The sequence below is a fragment of the Thalassophryne amazonica genome, chromosome 1, assembly GCF_902500255.1.
Source record: "Thalassophryne amazonica chromosome 1, fThaAma1.1, whole genome shotgun sequence".
NCBI classification, from domain to species: Eukaryota; Metazoa; Chordata; class Actinopteri; order Batrachoidiformes; family Batrachoididae; genus Thalassophryne; species Thalassophryne amazonica.
The window spans coordinates 9,211,851-9,231,212 of NC_047103.1; the positions used below are offsets into that span (position 1 = coordinate 9,211,851).

The following is a 19,362-nucleotide window of genomic DNA, read 5'->3' on the forward strand; positions in this document are numbered from 1 at the left end:
CAGCATATGCCAACCATATTAAAAAAACGTTGGTATAAGTCCAATAAGTTACGGGTAAGTTTTTTTAAGTTAAGAGCACGGTGAAACACGCTGAAGCTCGCTGATGTACAACCCCAATTCCAATGAAGTTGGAACATTGTGTGAAATGTAAATAAAAACAATTATTTGCAAATGCTCTTCAACCTATATTCAATTGAATACACCACAAATACAAGATATTTAATGTTCGAACTGATAGACTTTGTTTTTGTGCAAATATTTGCTCATTTTGAAATGGATGCCTGCAACACATTTCAAAGAAGTTGGAACAGTGGCAACAAAAGTTGATGAATGCTCAAATAACACCTGTTTGGAACATTCCACAGGTGAACAGGTTAATTGGAAACAAGTGAGTGTCATGACTGGGTATACAAGGAGCATCAATATAGAAGGAAGAAAAAAAGCAAAACACACCAATAAAGTCTTACTTGAGGTGCAGATGAAGGGGCAGTAGACTCAAAATTACAAAATAAAGCATTGCACACATGTTGCAGATGTCAAAATTTTATCACGATAACGATTCGGCCTGTAGCCTTCGTCAGATCATTTTTCTTTTCTTTGAATAATGAAAAGCTTTTAATCACACTGGGTGTGGGGGTGGATTGGCTGGGATTTACCCACTCATTAAGGACAGGCCTCAAAACACCTGGGCTTCTCCTTTCATTATTCAAAGAAAAGAAAAAAGGACCTCAGCCCAGGTACAGCTCATGGCCTGGACACAACCTGGTTTTGACAGCGGTACAATGTCACACGGGTACAGCCTGACCCTAGCCCGGGTACAGCCTGGCCCAAAATTGGATACAGCCTATAACCCAGGTATAGCCTGATCTCAGCCTGGGTACAGCTCACGGTGCAGGTACAGCCTGTGGCCAGGACACAGCCTGCCCTCAGCCTGGGTACAGCCCATGGCACTCAGGTACAGCTTGACCCTAGACTGGGTACAGTCTGTAGCCCAATGTAACCTGACTGCAACATGTATTGAGGGTTTTCATGTGATGTATCGGTCACGTCATTTTGTGTCCCGCGGCCGCTGTGTTACGCTACATGCATTTGGGGAACAATTGCAGAAGCTTCAACGTAGGTGTGAAGAAGCCTCGCGGCACCGTGGTGCTGAGAGAGATCCGCCACTACCAGAAATCCACTGCTCCCAGAATTTTATCTGGCAATAAAATTATATAAGAATACATAAAAATACTGCCAACTCAGCCACATGTGGTGTGCAGCCAGTACATTCTGAGTGCCGGTCCCAAGCCCGGATAAATGAGGAGGGTTGCGTCAGGAAGGGCATCCGGCGTAAAACAAGCCAACCCAACTATGCAGACTCAGAATCGAATTCCCATACCGGATCGGTCGCGGCCCGAGTTAACAACGTCCACCACCGGTGCTATTGCCCAACAGGGTGCTGGTGGAAATTGGGCTACTGCTGGGCGAAGACGACGAAGAAGAGGAGGAAAACGTTGCCACGAACAGCGGGAGAAGAAAACTAGAAGGGAGGAAATGAGAGTGGGGACTTTGAATGTTGGTAGTATGACTGGTAAAGGGAGAGAGCTGGCTGATATGATGGAGAGGAGAAAGGTAGACATATTGTGTGTGCAAGAGACCAAGTGGAAGGGAAGTAAGAGCAGGAGCGTCGGTGGTGGGTACAAGTTGTTGTACCATGGTGAGGACAGGAAGAGAAATAGTGTTGGGGTCATTTTAAAGGAAGAGTATGTTAAAAGTGTGTTGGAGGTTAAGCAAGTGTCTGACAGGGTGATGAGTCTGAAGTTGGAAATTGAAGGGGTGATGATGAATATCATCAGTGCATATGCCCCACAGGTAGGTTGTGAGATGAAGGAGAAAGAAGATTTCTGGAGTGTGTTAGATGAGCTGATGGAGAGTGTGCCCAAGCATGAAAGAGTGGTGATAGGAGCAGACTTCAATGGGCATGTTGGTGAAGGGAACAGAGGTGATGAGGAAGTAATGGGTAGATATGGTATCAAGGATAGGAATGGGGAAGGACAGATGGTAGTTGATTTTGCGAAAAGGATGAAAATGGCTGTGGTGAATACCTACTTTAAGAAAAGGGAGGAGCACAGGGTAACATAAGAGTGGAGGAAGGTGCACACAGGTGGACTACATTCTTTATAGGAGATGCAAGCTAAAAGAAATCACAGACTGTAAGGTGGTAGCAGGAGAGAGTGTCACTAGACAGCATAGGATGGTTGTTTGTAGGATGATTTTAGAGGTAAAGAAGAAGAAGAGAGTGAGAGCTCAACAAAGGATCAGATGGTGGAAGCTGAAGGAGGAAGACTGTTGTGTGAAATTTAGCGAGCAGGTGAGAGAAGCACTAGTTGGAGGGGAAGCAATTTTGGACAACTGGAAAAGTACTGCAGATGTGGTGAGGGAGACAGCTAGGGCAGTACTGGGTATGACATCTGGCCAGTGGAAGGAAGACAAGGAGACTTGGTGGTGGAATGAAGAGGTCCAGGAAAGCATAAGGAGAAAGAGGGTGGCGAAAAAGTTTTGGGATAGTCGGAGAGATGAAGAAAGTAGACAGGAGTACAAGGAGATGCGGCGTAAGGCGAGAAGAGAAGTGGCAAAAACAAAGGAAAAGGCATATTGCGAGCTGTACAAGAAGTTGAACAGTAAGGAAGGAGAAAAGGACTTGTACCGATTGGCCAGACAAAGGGACAGAGCTAGAAAGGATGTGCAGGAGGTTAGGGTGGTAAAAGATGCACATGGTAATGTGCTGACAAGTGAGGAGTGTGTGCTGAGAAGGTGGAGGGAATATTTTGAAGAATTGATGAATAAAGAAAATGAGTGAGAGATTAGCAAGGAAGAAGTGAGGGCTGCTATGAAGAGGATGAAGAGCGGAAAGGCAGTCTGTCCAGATGACATTCCAATGGAGGCATGGAAATGTCTAGGAGAGATGGCAGTAGAGTTTCTAACCAGATTGTTTAATAAAATCTTGGAAAGTGAGAGGATGCCTGAGGAGTGGAGACGAAGTGTGCTGGTTCCTATTTTCAAGAACAAGGGTGATGTGCAGAGCTGCAGTAACTACAGAGGCATAAAGCTGATCAGCCACAGCATAAAGTTATGGGAAAGAGTAGTAGAAGCTAGGCTTAGAAAACAGGTGAAGATCTGTGAGCAGCAATATGGTTTCATGCCGAGAAAGAGCACTACAGATGCAATGTTTGCTCTGAGAATACTGTTGGAAAAGTACAGAGAAGGACAGAAAGAGTTACATTGTGTGTTTGTGGACTTAGAAAAAGCTTATGATAGAGTGCCAAGAGAAGAGTTGTGGCATTGTATGAAGAAGTCTGGAGTGGCAGAGAAGTATGTTAGGGTAGTGCAGGACATGTACAAGAATAGTGTGACAGCAGTGAGATGCGCAGTCGGAATGACAGACTCATTCAAGGGTGAGGTGGGATTACAACAAGGATCAGCTCTGAGTCCTTTCTTCTTTGCAGTGGTGATGGACAGGTTGACAGATGAGATCAGACAGGAGTCCCCATGGACTATGATGTTTGCAGATGACATTGTGATCTGTAGTGAGAGTAGAGAGCAAGTTGAGTCTATTCTGGAGAAGTGGAGATATGCTTTGGAGAGAAGGGGAATGAAAGTCAGTAGAAGCAAGACTGAGTACATGTGTGTGAACGAGAGGGAGCCCAGTGGAATAGTGCAGTTACAAGGAGTAGAAGTGGTGAAAGTAGATGAGTTTAAATATTTGGGGTCAACTGTTCAAAGTAATGGAGAGTGTGGTAGAGAGGTGAAGAAGAGAGTGCAGGCAGGGTGGAGTGGGTGGAGAAAGGTGGCAGGAGTGATTTGTGACCGAAGAATATCAGCAATAGTGAAGGGGAAAGTTTACAAAACAGTAGTGAGACCAGCTATGTTGTATGGTTTAGAGACAGTGGCACTAACAAAAAGACAGGAGGCAGAGCTGAAGATGTTGAGATTCTCTTTGGGAGTGACAAGAATGGACAAGATTAGGAATGAACATATCAGAGGGACAGCTCAGGTGGGACGGTTTGGAGACAAAGTCAGAGAGGCGAGATTGAGATGGTTTGGACATGTGCAGAGGAGGGACCCATGGTATATAGGGAGAAGGATGCTGAGGATGGAGCCACCAGGCAGGAGGAGAAGAGGGAGACCAAAGAGAAGGTTCATGGATGTGCTGAGAGAGGATATGCAGGTGGTTGGTGTGACAGAGGAAGATACAGAGGACAGGGTGAGATGGAAACGATTGATCTGCTGTGGCGACCCCCAACGGAAACAGCCGAAAGACAAAGAAGACGACGACATAAAAATACCGCCGAGGATAACACAAGAACACTTCCAATACGGATGCTTATTTACATTGTGGTCCTCGAGCACCGAGCTGCTGATCTGCAAGCTCGCCCTTCTAGCGCCTGGTGAGAGAAATTGCTCAGGACTTCAAGACGACCTCCGCTTTCAGAGCTCAGCTGTGATGCTCTGCAGGAGGCTGGTGAGGCTGACCTGGTCGGCAGCTACCTAGTTCACAATATCGCAGTGTGACATTGTTGGCCAGTTCATTACATCACCACTAAATTCACTATCTAGTATAAGATACGGATCCACTGAACCAACTGCTACACATCTATTTAATCATTAGTGATCGATCTCTGCTCCCCTCCACAGCATGTCTTTTTCCTGGTTCTCTCCCTCAGCCCCAACCAGTCCCAGCAGAAGACTGCCCCTCCCTGAGCCTGGTTCTGCTGGAGGTTTCTTCCTGTTAAAAGGGAGTTTTTCCTTCCCACTGTAGCCAAGTGCTTGCTCACAGGGGGTCGTTTTGACCGTTGGGGTTTTACATAATTATTGTATGGCCTTGCCTTACAATATAAAGCGCCTTGGGGCAACTGTTTGTTGTGATTTGGCGCTATATAAAAAAATTGATTGATTGATTGACATCTATAACGATAAATAGCTTTATCTCAAGCATTTAAAGCAGGGGTGTCCAAACTACGGCCCGCGGGTTCAGTTTTTATTGGCCCGCAGCAAATTCTGATAATATAATTAAATATGGCCCGCACAAGAAGCTTGAGGTCAACTTTGTTGCACTTCTCAGTTTCAACACTAGATGGAGCCAGCAGCTGGCTCCATCTAGCCAGCCACAGAAACGAAATTAAGCGAAGAAAACTTTTACAGCACCTAAGAAGAAGAAATGGCAGCACCGAAGAAACGCAAAATATTAAGTGAATGTAGAAGATTTCAAACACGGTGGGAAAACGAGTATTTTTTCAAAGAAATCAACGGAAAGTGTGCCTGTTTGATTTGTAACGAAGATGTTGCTGTGATGAAAGAGTATAATGTCCGTCGGCACTATGAGACCAAACATCAGAGCTACACATCGTACACCGGTGCCGAACGAACACAGAAAGTCAAGCAAATGGCAGCTAGCCTGCAAGCTCAACAGCAGTTTTTTTTTTCGTGCTAACAAAATACAGGAAAACGCCACAACAGCAAGTTATGAAGTCGCTAAACTTATTGCCCAGCACGACAAACCATTTTCAGACGGTGATTTCATAAAGCAGTGCCTCATCAAAGTCACAGAAATAATGTGCCCAGAAAAAGTGCCGGATTTCAACAATGTGAGCTTATCCAGAAATACAGTGGTGCGGAGAATCGAGGACTTGTCCGCTAACTTGAAACTTCAGCTGAGAGATAAAGCTTGTGCTTTTGATTTTTACTCGATAGCATGCGATGAGAGCACAGATGCCACAGACACCGTGCAACTGTTAATTTTTTTGCGGGGAGTAGATGACCATTTTTGCTGTACGGAGGAGCTGTTTGATATGATGAGCCTAAAAGGCACAACGACAGGAAAAGATATTTTTGAAGCTGTGTCAGAGGCAGTTGAAAAGATGGGGCTTAAATGGGACAAGCTCTGTGGAGTAACAACTGATGGAGCTCCGGCCATGGCGGGTGAGCGCAAAGCAATGGCATCGTTAGTGTGCGCCAAGGTAAAAGAGAGCGGAGGTAAGGCTGTTAGGATGCACTGTATAATCCACCAAGAAGCACTGTGTGCCAACACTGTCCAGCTGGGTGATGTGATGAACACTGTTGTAAAAACTGTCAACATAATTCGAGCTAGAGGACTGTACCACAGAGAATTTCAGGCTTTCCTATCTGATGTGGATGCTGAATACGGGGATGTACTCTACCACTCTGATGTGCGCTGTCTCAGCTGCGGCTCTGTGCTGCACCAGTTTTATTCGCTGAGATCAGAAATCGACCTTTTTTAAAAGAGAAGGGCCAACCTCTTCATGAACTAAGTGACCCTCTGTGGCTGGCAGACCTGGCATTTTTAGTTGATCTTACACATCATCTGAATTCACTGAACAAGAACCTACAAGGCAGAGAACAGCTGGTGCCACACCTGTATGCGCACATGAAAGCCTTCTGCGTAATGCTCCGCCTGTTTGCGACACAACTACAAGGCTTTAATGCTGCACACTTCCCTGCGCTGTCTGAAATCAAGTCTGCTTTTCCAAAGGCCGACCTTCCTGCTAAAAAGGAGAAATATGTGTGTGATTGCATCTCTCATGACAGAATTCAACCAGCGTTTCCAAGATTTTTCTGTCATTGAAAAACAAATCAAGCTGTTCTCGACCCCCTTCCTGGTAGAAGCAGAAGAAGTGGAAGAGAGTCTGCAGTTAGAACTGATTGAAATGCAATGTGATGATTCTCTGAAGAGTCAACATCAGCTTCTCTCCCTCCCTGAATTCTATCAGAGTTTGGATAATGCCAAGTTTCCTCTGATGAGACGCCACGCAAAAAGAATGATGAGCCTGTTCGGCTCAACATACATATGTGAACAAACATTTTCTCTGTTAAATCAGAACAAAAGCAGACTGAGAACCAGAATGACTGATAGCCATCTCTGTGAAGTCCTTCGTGTCTCAACCACCAAACTTTCTCCTGACATGTCAGCCATCCTTCAATCCAAAGGACAGCATCACTGCTCCCACTGAGTGCAATGTTCTTCACGTTTTAGGTGAGTTAGAAATACACACAGTATTCATGTGTCAATATGTCACCTAGTGTGTGGCCCGGCCCTTTGTTTATTTTTCTGTATTTGGCCCTCACTAAAAAAAGTTTGGACACCCCTGATTTAAAGCATCGTAATAACTGTACATTCTCTCCATTTTTCAGCAGCAAATCGGTCACGTGATTGAAAACCCTCTATACAGCCCGGGTACAGCCTGTAAACTGAATAGAGCCCGACATCAACCTGGGTACGGCCCGTGGCCTGGATGTAGGCTGACCCCAGTACAGGTACAGCCTGTGGCCTGGATGTAGGCTGACCCCAGTACAGGTACAGCCTGTGGCCTGGATGTAGGCTGACCCCAGTACAGGTACAGCCTGTGGCCTGGATGTAGGCTGACCCCAGTACAGGTACAGCCTGTGGCCTTGATGTAGGCTGACCCCAGTACAGGTACAGCCTGTGCCCAGGATATAGCCCGACCCCAACCCTGCTATAGCTTGTGGCCAGAATATAGCCGGACCCCATCCTGGGTACTGCCAGTGTACAGTATATAACATGACCCCAGCAAGAGTACAGCCTATGACCAGGATGTAGTCTGACCCAAGTCCGTGTGCAGCCCGTGGCCAGGATATAGCCCGACTCCAGCCTGGCCATAGCCTGTGACCAGGCTATAGTATGACACCAGTACAGGTACATCCCGCGCCCAGGACATAGCCTGACTCCAGCTCGATTATAACCTGTATCCATGATATGGCGTGATCCCAGCCCGTGTACAGCTTGTGGCCCGGAGTGCATCCTGACCTCAGCCTGGACTTGGTGAGCCAGGCAGAGGAGCAACAAGACAACGCTAACTAGCCTGTTGCTAACTGTTAGCTAGCGCGGCTTACCTTGGTGCACGGCCACATTACAGCCGTGTCCGTCGCAGTAGACCAGCGGGTTTTCTGCCCAACCTCTCTCGTCTGAGCACACGCAGCACCCACCGATCATCTCCTTCATGTTATTCGTCGAGAAGTCGTCGTCCGCCGCTAGACAACGCTCGCCCGAAACCATCTACGAGCACGGCAAGCATGCGGAGGAACACCAGCAGAAACCACAACAAATGTCAGGCCGAGGCGCGCTGCTTTCCGCCACCTTAGGTCCCGCTCGTTCGAAAAGTCATGTTTTAAGCGTGTTTACGTCTCTTTCAAACACCTTATATTCTCACCAAAACATCCACTTCCACGATCACGGCTCAACGGCAAGAATAAGAAGAAGGGGGGACGTCACGCACACAGAACGAGCGTCATGACGCAACGTGCGCACGTTTGCGTAACGAGCCAGGAAGCAAGTAACGGATTGTGATTGGATGAGATGTTGGGCCCACACATTGTCGAGTTTTGTTTAGTTTTTTGTTGTTTTTTTATTGAAAAGTTGCACAACACATACAGTGCATTTACATAACTGAGCAAAAATTTGCCAGGGTGTAACAATAATAAAAATAAATAAAATAAAATAAAATAAAATGACAAATTAGGTAAAGTTCATACAGTGTGTCCATGCTGATAAGAGCCTTTGTATTTGTACAGGGTTCAATACTGTTCATATACATTTCAAATTCCTTATAAAAGATAGAAAATATGGGTTTTCTTTGAGAATTTACATTTGTGTATGTAAAACTTTGCTATAATAATGAGTAGATTGATAATATAAACTTCATTTTCTGTTGTATTGTCTTTTGAAAAAAAAAACGAAAATAATATGTTCATAAAACATTCTATAGTTTTAATAAAAGTGGATTGTTATGAAATGGGCAATGTCCTTCCAAAAGTTCTTGGTAAATGAGCAATGCCAAAAAAAAAAAAAAAAAAAGAAAGAAAGAAAAGAAAAGAAAAGAAAAAAGATGTGGTACAGTTTCTGTGAGAGAGAAACAAAATGAACTATGTATCAATATCTTTTTAAAATCTGCTCAAGAAATGTTTTGCAGGGTTGAATTTGTGAATAATTTTGAAAGAGATTTCTTTAGTTTTGTTTGTGGTGTTGTTGCAGAAATAATAATCAAACTTTGGATTTCAATCGACTTTCAGTTTCATCTTCAACCAGTACCTGCACCCCAAAGAATTCCAAACAACTTATTCTTACAATTTATGACACAATCATAAACTGGAAAAATGTTTTTATTATGAAGAAGTTTAAAATTTCAAATTTAATGTTCTTTTTATCATTGTGATCAACAACCAACCATCAAATTATTTGGTGCAGTTCATTTCAACCACAATTACACTGATATAAAAATGAAATAAATTTAATTTATTTATTGTAATTATTGTTTGTTGTTGTGTGTCTGAGGACTACAGATGGAAAGTAGCTTTTAGCTAAATCTGGCATATTTACACTAAGGCATGAAAATGTACAAAGTGTTCATTAATGTGCATTGTCCTCATCAAATAAACAATAAAGAAAGAAAGAAAGAAATTATTGATCTTGACATACCAAAATTTCTTTTATTGTACAATATGTTATGTGATATATTATAATATAAATACCTACCTCTCTTTTAAGAACTTAGCACATTTAGAAACAATGGCGAAATGTGGGGGGTTTTATGGGGGGAGGGCGGGTGGATTCTTCCTTTTTCACTCAGGGTTGTCAAAGCAAATCCAGTATTGATGTGTATGTTGATTTGGCACAACTGTTACGCTAAGGCAACTCCACTTTCCAATGGGAATGAACACAGCTCTTGAACTGGGAACCATCTGCTTTCAAAGTAAGCACACTACCTGATCACCATGCTGTTGGTGTTTAGAACCATTTGTGCAGGTACTAAAATTCAGGTTGACAACATCTTGTAGGTGATGAGGAATTTATCCAAGAGGTTATTCTGGAATTAAACAGCTAGACCTCACCAAGATGCTGATGTGGTCCAAAAACTGGCAGCACACCAAACCAAGAATGTCATTATTGCAGTATTTCACAATCCTGGTCCTCAGGACCCACAGTATGGGGCATAATCAGATGTGCTAAGCCAGATTTTGATTGGTTGAACACACCTGACTGAGCTGATCTAGTCAGAGTAGATGATGAACAAGTAGAAAATGGGCAGTACTATGGGTTCCAAGGACCAGGATTGTGAAACATTGCACAATAGCATGGGACCAAACAACCCACCAATCAGACTTCTGACATCCACTTCAGAAAAAGACCAAGGTGCATTTGTTGTAACACCTGAAGTTCTCAAAACACTTAGCCATGGTAGCGAAGAAGGCCAATAAGGTAAAAGAGAACAATCAGAAGATCATGTAGATGCCTGGATAAAGAGCTGTTTCTCCAGTTGGGCAAATCTATTTAGAGAACTCCTGGAATGCACTAATGCAGTCTGGAATCCCATGAAGCCCAGTGTCATTAATCACCTAAAAAAGGTCCAAAGTTGTGCCACCAAATTAGAATCTGCATAATCCAGAGCTTGTCAAGGCTCTAAAGCTACTCGCCCTTGTCCACAAGTAGTTGAAAGGTGAAGTTATCCAAATTTACAAAATATTAATTGCACTGATGACATGACATCAAACTCACTCCTAAAAATTTTTGACATTACCCACACAAGAAGCAATTTCTATAAAATTGAAGAAAGTCAGAAGTCAAACAAGTCTATCTTCAGATCTTCAACCAGAGTTATCAACATCTGAAAAAATCTACATGAACACACTGTGATGGCACCTTCCATGAACACAGTGAAGAACCATTAGACAGGGACTGGAAGGACTTCCCCAACCAGTTTCATAACAGAGACTGAGAACATTATACAAGTATTTTTCTCATTTGAGTTCTTACACTGGTGTTAATTTTGCAGTATTTTTATGTTAGCTGAGTGGGTTGGTTAAATTAGGCATACCATGTCTAACCTGCTAAAGGTTCAAGTGAGGCATACAAAGGCACAAACGTAAACAATGGAAGATAGCTTCAGGTGTTACGGCTCGGTGACAGTACAAGGTTTGAGCAAGGCTGCTGGTACTGTGTGGTGGATTCTTCTGTCCCAGACATCAGCTTCATCCCTCAAAGGTTCACTGGGTTTCTTGTTGGTGATTTTGAGGATAATTGCAACACTTTCCATATTGTTATTTCAAATGTGTGTTTCACATGGGTGCAGATTAAAACATGTTACTTTTTGTTGTTGTCTTCCACCGGTCACCTTTCAAATGGAATTTTTTCTTTGAACTTGTGTTCCTTGTGGTATGATGAGAATGAATGATAGCCCCAAATTCATTATGGAACTTTCACAATCACATCCAAAATACACATTCAGCTACATTTTGCTAGAAGACACATGTGAGACTTGAGCAAAGGTTTGATCTATTTTCTCACAGAAAAATCCTTGTCCTAGTTACATCTAGGAAACCTACACTGTTGGAGTCCAGTGACTTGGGTGACTTGGTGAGCAAGGTTCACATGTGATGCTGTGGTCTTTGTAGAATCAATGGATGTCCTGTGGAGAGGTATAAGTGTCTGGGTTTGTGATTGTCCTAGATCAAGATAAAGATCCAGGTTTACAATAATTTTATGGTCTCAGCTGCCAGAAAGTAGATCTGTTTGTGGTGAAAGTGTTCAACATTCACCAGGACAGGTGGACCACATAGTCAGCTGGTGCAGTTCAAACAACACGGAGCTAAACACGCTCAAGACTGTGGAGAAGACAGTGGACTTCAGAAAAGACCATCCAATGAACATCCATGGCAATACCTCTGTGCTGTGGAGTCTATCAAATTCTTGAGTTCTAGAGTTTCTCAGTATCTGACATGGGACACAAAATGGTAAATGGACTGCATTTATATAGCGCTTTTCAGTCTGCATCAGACGCTCAAAGCGCTTTACAATTATGCCATACATAATTGCTGCCATACAAGGCGCTCACTACACACCAGGAGCAACTAGGGGAATAAAGGCCTTACCCAAGGGCCCTTAGTGATTTTCCAGTCAGGCGGGGATTTGAACCCATGATCTTCTGGACACAAGCCCAACACCTTAACCACTAGACCATCGCCTCCCCCAGCCACTTCCAACACAACACTATAATATAACACTATAATATATACTTCCTGCACCAGCACAGGAAGTTCAGATTCTTACATGATCTTCTGAAGAGCTCTGTTCTTTGCACTTCCATCATCATGTGGTTTGGCTCTACAAGCACACAAGAAAAGGACAGCTTTTAGCAAATTCTCAGAACAGCAGACTAGAGAGTAGGGATGCCATGTCTCCAGGATCTGTACACTTCCAGCATCAGGAAGTATAAAGGTAAAATCATGGTTGACCCCTTTGAGATCCAGAAATACCTGGGAAGAGGTAACTGGAGAGATGTGTTTGGATATGTCAACACCTTTGCTAGAGGTCCAAGTCTTCAGGGCCCTGATGCTTCCAAACTTATTTGGTTCTGAGACCTGGAAGCTAACCAGTGACCTAAGGAGGTATCTGGATGTCTTTGTGTCAAATGAACAGATAGGAGGTGTACTCCTTGCATTGTGAGAGAACGTCAGCATCATGCATGTGGCATGCTTCTCTGGGCATGATCCAGCGTGCCTCAGTGCCTCAGTGTTAAGGAACCCAGCAACTGAAAATGTTCAAGGGGAAGCCTTGGTGTTGTCTGACAGTGAAAGACAGCTGGTTACTTTTACAAAGTGGAGATGGACCAGTTGACCGCCTGAGTGGTTGCCAACCAGGACTGTTTGTCTGTACCGTCCATGTCTGAAGAACCATGTACACTCAGGTAAACGTGTGATTTTGACATCTAAGGAACAGCATTAGCATTGTGCGGGAGTTATATTCAGTGACCCTTAACCCCAGTGACCTTTTCCTTTCAAAACAAATACTACTGCAATTACTTGGTGCAGTTGTACCAGAGCGCAAATTTTGGTAATGATTGAATAAATTTGCATTTGGTGACATTTAACCCCAATGAACGTGGCTTTCCAGAAAGCATGTAATGTAACACCATGTGACACCGACACCAGGCGACCACGGACAGAAGGCCACGTGAGTCAGCCAGGGACCCCCAGAGCTACACTGCTGTTTGGGGAACTAGAAAGGTACTGGTACAGTTCATACCACTGCCAAATCTATTATCTATTTTTAGAATTTTCTGATGGATTTAATACACTTATAACATGTTTTATAACTTAACATTACAAATTCCATTACCATTAAATCTGGCTTCATGAATTTTAAAACTAATGAAAAGGTGGTACATCTAAATGAAGATAATTAGAAATAATTATGGCCAATTTTTCCCCTTTAAAAACAGGTCATTTCTTTGGGGGTGATCTCCTCCAATGTATAAAAAAAATCTACTCATGTTCAGGTTTTTACCATCAGCACTGTAGCCGGCGGTACACCTACAAGGAAATAGTTATTTCCTTGTTTAAAAGAAATAGGTTTGAAAATGACTACATTTGTATAAAATTCTAGGATTATTAAAAGATTTAAGCAGGACTGTATATTTCTTTGTGGCAGATCATTTGAAGTTGCTGCTGGTCTTCCATGGGATGATTACGACAGTTTCCATGAAGAACAATGTCCATGAGGCCGTGCACACTTCATCAGAAAGAGTCCAAATCCTCTGTGCCACAAAATATGAAATGTTCAGACACTTTAAGCAGCTGTTACACTCGGTGTTGCCAAAAGAATTTACTATACAGACTCTAAATGACAGTATTCTATGTGAATTTGCACTTATTTTTTATTTATGTTATTATGCCAAAGTTACTTAAACAATGGTGTGAAATGCCATGAAAGGGGTTTTTTTATTAGTTTATTCAATAATTTCAAATCTTACTGCAGTTAGATTACATTTAACAACATTACAAAATCTAAACTGATTAACTGTTTGTTGTGTTCCTGAAACAGCCATTTTGATAAATGAAAAACTCATGTTTTTTAATCATGGTTCTCGAACTTGAGAATGCCTAAATGTGATGCAAAGTCATTTTTTTCTGATATTTTAAAATGTTTACTCTCAGTTTTTACACTCTAAAAAAGAATGCATGGGTTCAACTTAAAAAATTAAGGTAACAATTTGCATTGGATCTTTTTAAATAATTCCAACTCAGACCTTATGAGTCTTTCATAAAAAGAAGTTTAGTAAAGTATTTAGTTAAGCAGTTTTATACTTGATTTGTTTCTACTTTGCGAGATTAACTAAGTTGAACCAACTTAGTTACAAGGTTTAGGTGATATTAAGTGGCCAAACTATTTCATGTAACTTATTTTTACATCTGTATTTAACTTTCATTCTACTCAGAAATGTCCATGCAAATTGTTACCTTAATTTTTTTAATATTTTTTATTGATTGATAACTTTCATTCTACTCAGAAATGTCCATGCAAATTGTTACCTTAATTTTTTAAATATTTTTTATTGATTGATTGAATGATCAATTGATTTTTGAGAATAGATCATTTATTTCATTTAAGTCTGAATAAGTTACATGACCAATTACAGTTGTACGATCAAAGTATTTATTTTAAAATTCTTGTCAGTCTATGGACAACTGTTTTCTAAACGATGAACTTTGTGCCATCATCTTGTAAAAAGGTATCACCTTACTAAAATATGTGCACGTGAGAAAAAAAAAAACAAAAAAAAAAAACAAAACAAAACAAAAACGAAAAGGCTCTTCAATTTTCTAAACCCATGAAGCATTTTTAAAGAGCATGTAAAAGTAAATAACAGCTATTTTCATATGTTTGGAAGTAATAATGTTTTATATTTGGAGTATGTCATTCAGGTGGAATTGCTTAAAAACACCCACAAATCATAAAGTGTTATTGTTTTAATGCTGTTCCAGACCAATTTACAATAAAGCTGCTTCAGGTTTGAACCAGTTTAAAAGATGTTTGATGCAGTTTAAAGGCAGACCACTTTAAACCAACCCAAAACCACTTACTGCGATATAAAACAGGAAAATCTCCATTTTACTGGAACAATCTAAAAATTAATATTTAGTTTTGATAAATGAGTTAAAAGAAAGAAACATTCAAAATATTTGATGGTTGCTATGTTCTGATGATGAATTGTTTCATGTCTAAACTGGTTTGTGTCTAAAGTAAACTGCCAGTCTGGAGGTCATAAAATCTCTTATAAAAGCAGCCTTACAGGAGTTTATTTTGTTTAGTGATTTCAAAGAGTTGTCTGTGGATTTATATATAGTGTTGTTCTGCCAGCATCCCGCTGCAGTTGCTAAGGATGCTGAGGAACACAGGCACCGTTCCAAGCACTCAGCTGCTGCTTGCATCACTGATTCCTCCAGCTCTCCGTTTCCAGAGAGACGTAATGACTTGGCCAATAATGCACAAGAGCACACGAGCGTCCTCTGTGTAATATGGTGAGCGAGGGGTCTCTGGGACTGCCCGGGCATTGTTTGCTTTAATTTCAAATTGCTCAAATGCTCCAGTCGACACTGGGCCCTGCACTGAAAAAAGAGGTGGTGGTGGTGGGTTAGGGGGGAAACCTATTGGAGCTGGAGTGAACAAAGAGAGACGAAGGAGGGGGCAGCGGCTACGGACGTGCTCATGTAGCTCCTGAAACACAGAAAATGGCAAAATATATATTTTTTACAACTTGCACTGGATTAAGTCAAAGTCTGCACCAAACATCTGTATTTTTCCCCCCTGAGGCACAAAACTGTAGCAATAAATAAATAAATAAATGTATCTATCTAATGATTGTAATCTTGAAGCATGTGCCTGTTTTAGGATTGTAACGAAACAGTTAGTTCCCTTTTAGATCTTTGTTGTTTGCATGTGCATCATCGTGGTGTTTGAAAAATACAATGTTTGAAATAAAAAAACAGTTCTAATGTAAAATGTTGCCTTTATCGAACTGCCCTTGTTAGACAAATTAATACCTTTAAGTGCAGCACTTCAGTATGTTTCCAGGAAATTTCAGTTAATATTTACCCAGATTTCAGTAAATTTTGCAGAGTAAAATTAACTCTGCAGGTGTACATTTGATCAAACTCCAAATAGTGTTAAATAATGTCTACATTATTGCTAAATAAACTATAGCCTAGTGTTAAATAACTCCAAAGAAGTAGGTTCTTTCAGCATCTCCCTTTTTCACTTGAGGTTGCCACAGCAGATCTGATATAGATTTGTCACATGTTTTACACCGTATGCCCTTCCTGATGAAACTCTACATGGAAAATGAGCAAGGGTGGTCTTGAACCAGGAACCTTCTGCTTCAGAAGGAAACAAGTGCTTGGCGGCTATATTGCCTGTTAAATAAGCTGTATCATAGTGCTTAGTAAACTATATCATGGTGTTACTCAATCATAGCACTAAATAAATTATGCCATAGTGCTACTGTTAAAGATACATTATGCCGTAGAGCTACTGTTAAATAAACTCTATCATAGCGATAAACCCTGGTTGTCTCCCTAGGGAGGTCTTCCAGGCATGTCCAACTGGGAGGAGGGCCCCGGGAAAGACCTAGGACACGCTGGAGGGATTACATTTCTCAGATGGCTTGGGAACACCCTGGGATCCTCTCGAGGAAGAGTTAGAGGACTTGGCTGAGGATAGGGAAGTGTGGGTTGAGCTGTTTGGTCTACTTCCACCATGACCCGGACCTGGACAAGCAGCAGAACATGAATTAATGAATAGTACATATGACCTCTGACAGGTGACTTTTACAGTTGATCAGCTTTACTTAACACTATGAATGAACTGATTTAGCACAGTGATAAAGCAAATTTAACACTATGATGGAGCTAATTTAGCACAATAATAGAAATAATTTAGCACTATGATTGAGATGACTTAACAATATGATAGAGCTAATTTAGCATTATGATAGAACTAATTTAGTATTATGATAGAGCTAATTTAGCACTATGATTGAGATGACTTAACAACATGATAGAGCTAATTTAGCATTATGATAGAGTTAAGTTAGCACTATGATACAGCTAAGTTAGTACTATGATAGAGCTAATTTAGTATTATGATAGAGCTAATTTAGCACTATGATTGAGATGACTTAACATGATAGAGCTAATTTAGCATTATGATAGAGTTAAGTTAGCACTATGATACAGCTAAGGTAGTACTATGATAGAGCTAATTTAGTATTATGATAGAGCTAATTTAGCATTATGATAGAACTAATTTAGTATTATGATAGAGCTAATTTAGCACTATGATTGAGATGACTTAACAACATGATAGAGCTAATTTAGCATTATGATAGAGTTAAGTTAGCACTATGATACAGCGAAGTTAGTACTATGATAGAGCTAATTTAGTATTATGATAGAGCTAATTTAGCACTATGATTGAGATGACTTAACATGATAGAGCTAATTTAGCATTATGATAGAGTTAAGTTAGCACTATGATAGAGCTAAGTTAGTACTATTATAGCTAATTTAACACTATAATAGAGCTGATTTAACAATATCATTTACACAATGATAGATCTAATTTAACTCTATGATTAAACTAATTTAACACTATGATTAAACTGATTTAGCACTATGATTGTGCTAATTTAACACTATGAGCTAATTTAAAGACATGCAGGTTAGGTGAATTGGAAACTTTGTGCAGGTCTCCCTTGTGAGAGAGTTCTCAATCTTAATGGGACTAACCTGCTTAAATAAAGGTTAAATTAAAAAAAAAAAATTAACTCTATGAGCTGATTTAACACTATGATAAAATTAATTTAGCACTATTTGAAGTGTGACCAAAAGTACTCACTGCAGTTTATTTGACTCTGAAAATCTTACATTATAATTCAACATTTTGATCAGCATTTCAGTGAACATTTGCAGTCATGTGTCCCGTCACACAGCATCCCGATACTTTGAACTTCTGAGAAAATGCAAAGCTGAAAATGTTGCTATCATATTAGCCAACAGTGTCAAACTTTTTTCACCCAGAGTACTGAAGTCAGAACTGTGACAAAAATGTATTTTGCAGTCAGATGTAAGAAAAACAGGAGAGTACAAATACCTTTGTGTTCTGGAATTGCTAACATATATAGCAACCAAACTAGCTAACTTAATCTGACTACATTAGCTAGCTAACATGCAGCTCACTCAAAAAACAAAACAAAACAACCTCTTTGACCTCATATGCAAATAACAACATATTATAACATGCATGTGTTCTTTTGATAACATTCCACTGATAACCCAATGAGTGATTCTAAAACATAAATTAGCACAACAGTTTTTGCAAAAAATCATGAGACTGACATGTTTTCACAGACATTTTGATGCTGCATTCAGAACCCTCTGAAGGTCGCATATCCGACCTCTAGCTCTGGGAAAAGTGCCTTAAGCGGCACGCTGGGGTGAAATTTTTGCATGGAAGCTCATGAGGAAATTGAGCAACCTGAGCTACCCAAGTTAACATCATAGCCCCTTTTGTGACTGCTGAGATAACAGTGTTACTCATGTTGAAAATGCATCTTTAAATGAATTTTTAGCAAGACATTACTGTTATATGTAATATATTCAATAGTGGCACACACATCAACAAAAACATCTTTGACAATTTAATTTTCCCCAAATGATAACATAAACCTAGTCCTATTGTGATATAGACTAAGTAGTTGATTACTCAAATTACCGACGTAATCTCATGAATGTACTTTTTCCAGAAGTAGGGGTTTTTTTATGTCAGGTTCTGAATGAAGCATTAAATAACCTGTTTTTGGTGGCAGTGTAGTGACCAGTATAGCCAGTGCTACATCAGATTGGTAGCCATATGACTAAATAAAAAAATTTAAAATTCTGCCCTACCAAATATTAACATGTTCAAAAATAATACATAGTTTGAACTCAGTTGTAACACAAGACTTGACATTATATATATATTTTCTTTAAAAAAAGTCATCTTATGTGGGGTAGTGATAACATTATCTAGCTAACTGTACGAGCCCAGTCACTTATAATAGCTACATCCATAGCAAATAGCATTCTTGCAAATTATCCTGTTTTTTGTTTGTTTGTTTTGTTTTGTTTTTATCAAACAGATGCAGTAGTCTATTAACGTGTTCATCTTGTAACTTCAGGCTGCTGCCCAGTTAGCGATTTTATGAAAGTGTTTATTTTTGCAGTGTGATATTAAATGTTTACATAGCCTGATTAGCAACACAATGACCGCGATAGTTGTGGCAGGTCCCGCTTGCAGCCTGTAAGCTAGCATCAAGCTCTGCGTGTTCTATTGCAATGCTAAATTTAGCAATGCCCAATAGGACCAAATATGTTCATTTAAGCCCCTATTTTGTGCAGTATAGTTTCACCAGTGCAATATTATTTCCATCCAGTGTGGCACTCTGGGACCAGATACTTCTGCCAAGACTAAAC

General features: G+C 40.7%; 1 protein-coding gene across 5 annotated transcripts in view; it reads right to left on the bottom strand.

The window, feature by feature from the left end:
* mllt10 (MLLT10 histone lysine methyltransferase DOT1L cofactor) overlaps nt 1–19,362 on the bottom strand; it is a 162,898-nt gene that overhangs the window by 137,236 nt on the left and 6,300 nt on the right. For 3 of the 5 annotated variants that reach the window (XM_034160803.1, XM_034160936.1, XM_034161083.1), the window contains exon 1: nt 7,912–8,276. The exons of 1 other annotated variant lie outside the window; for it this stretch is intronic. In XM_034160803.1, coding sequence (XP_034016694.1) covers nt 7,912–8,074 — 163 coding nt within the window. In that variant the 5' untranslated portion in view covers nt 8,075–8,276. Of the gene's footprint in view, nt 1–7,911; nt 8,277–19,362 lie in introns of those variants that run through there. One more of the 5 variants, XM_034160865.1, reaches the window with a different exon arrangement.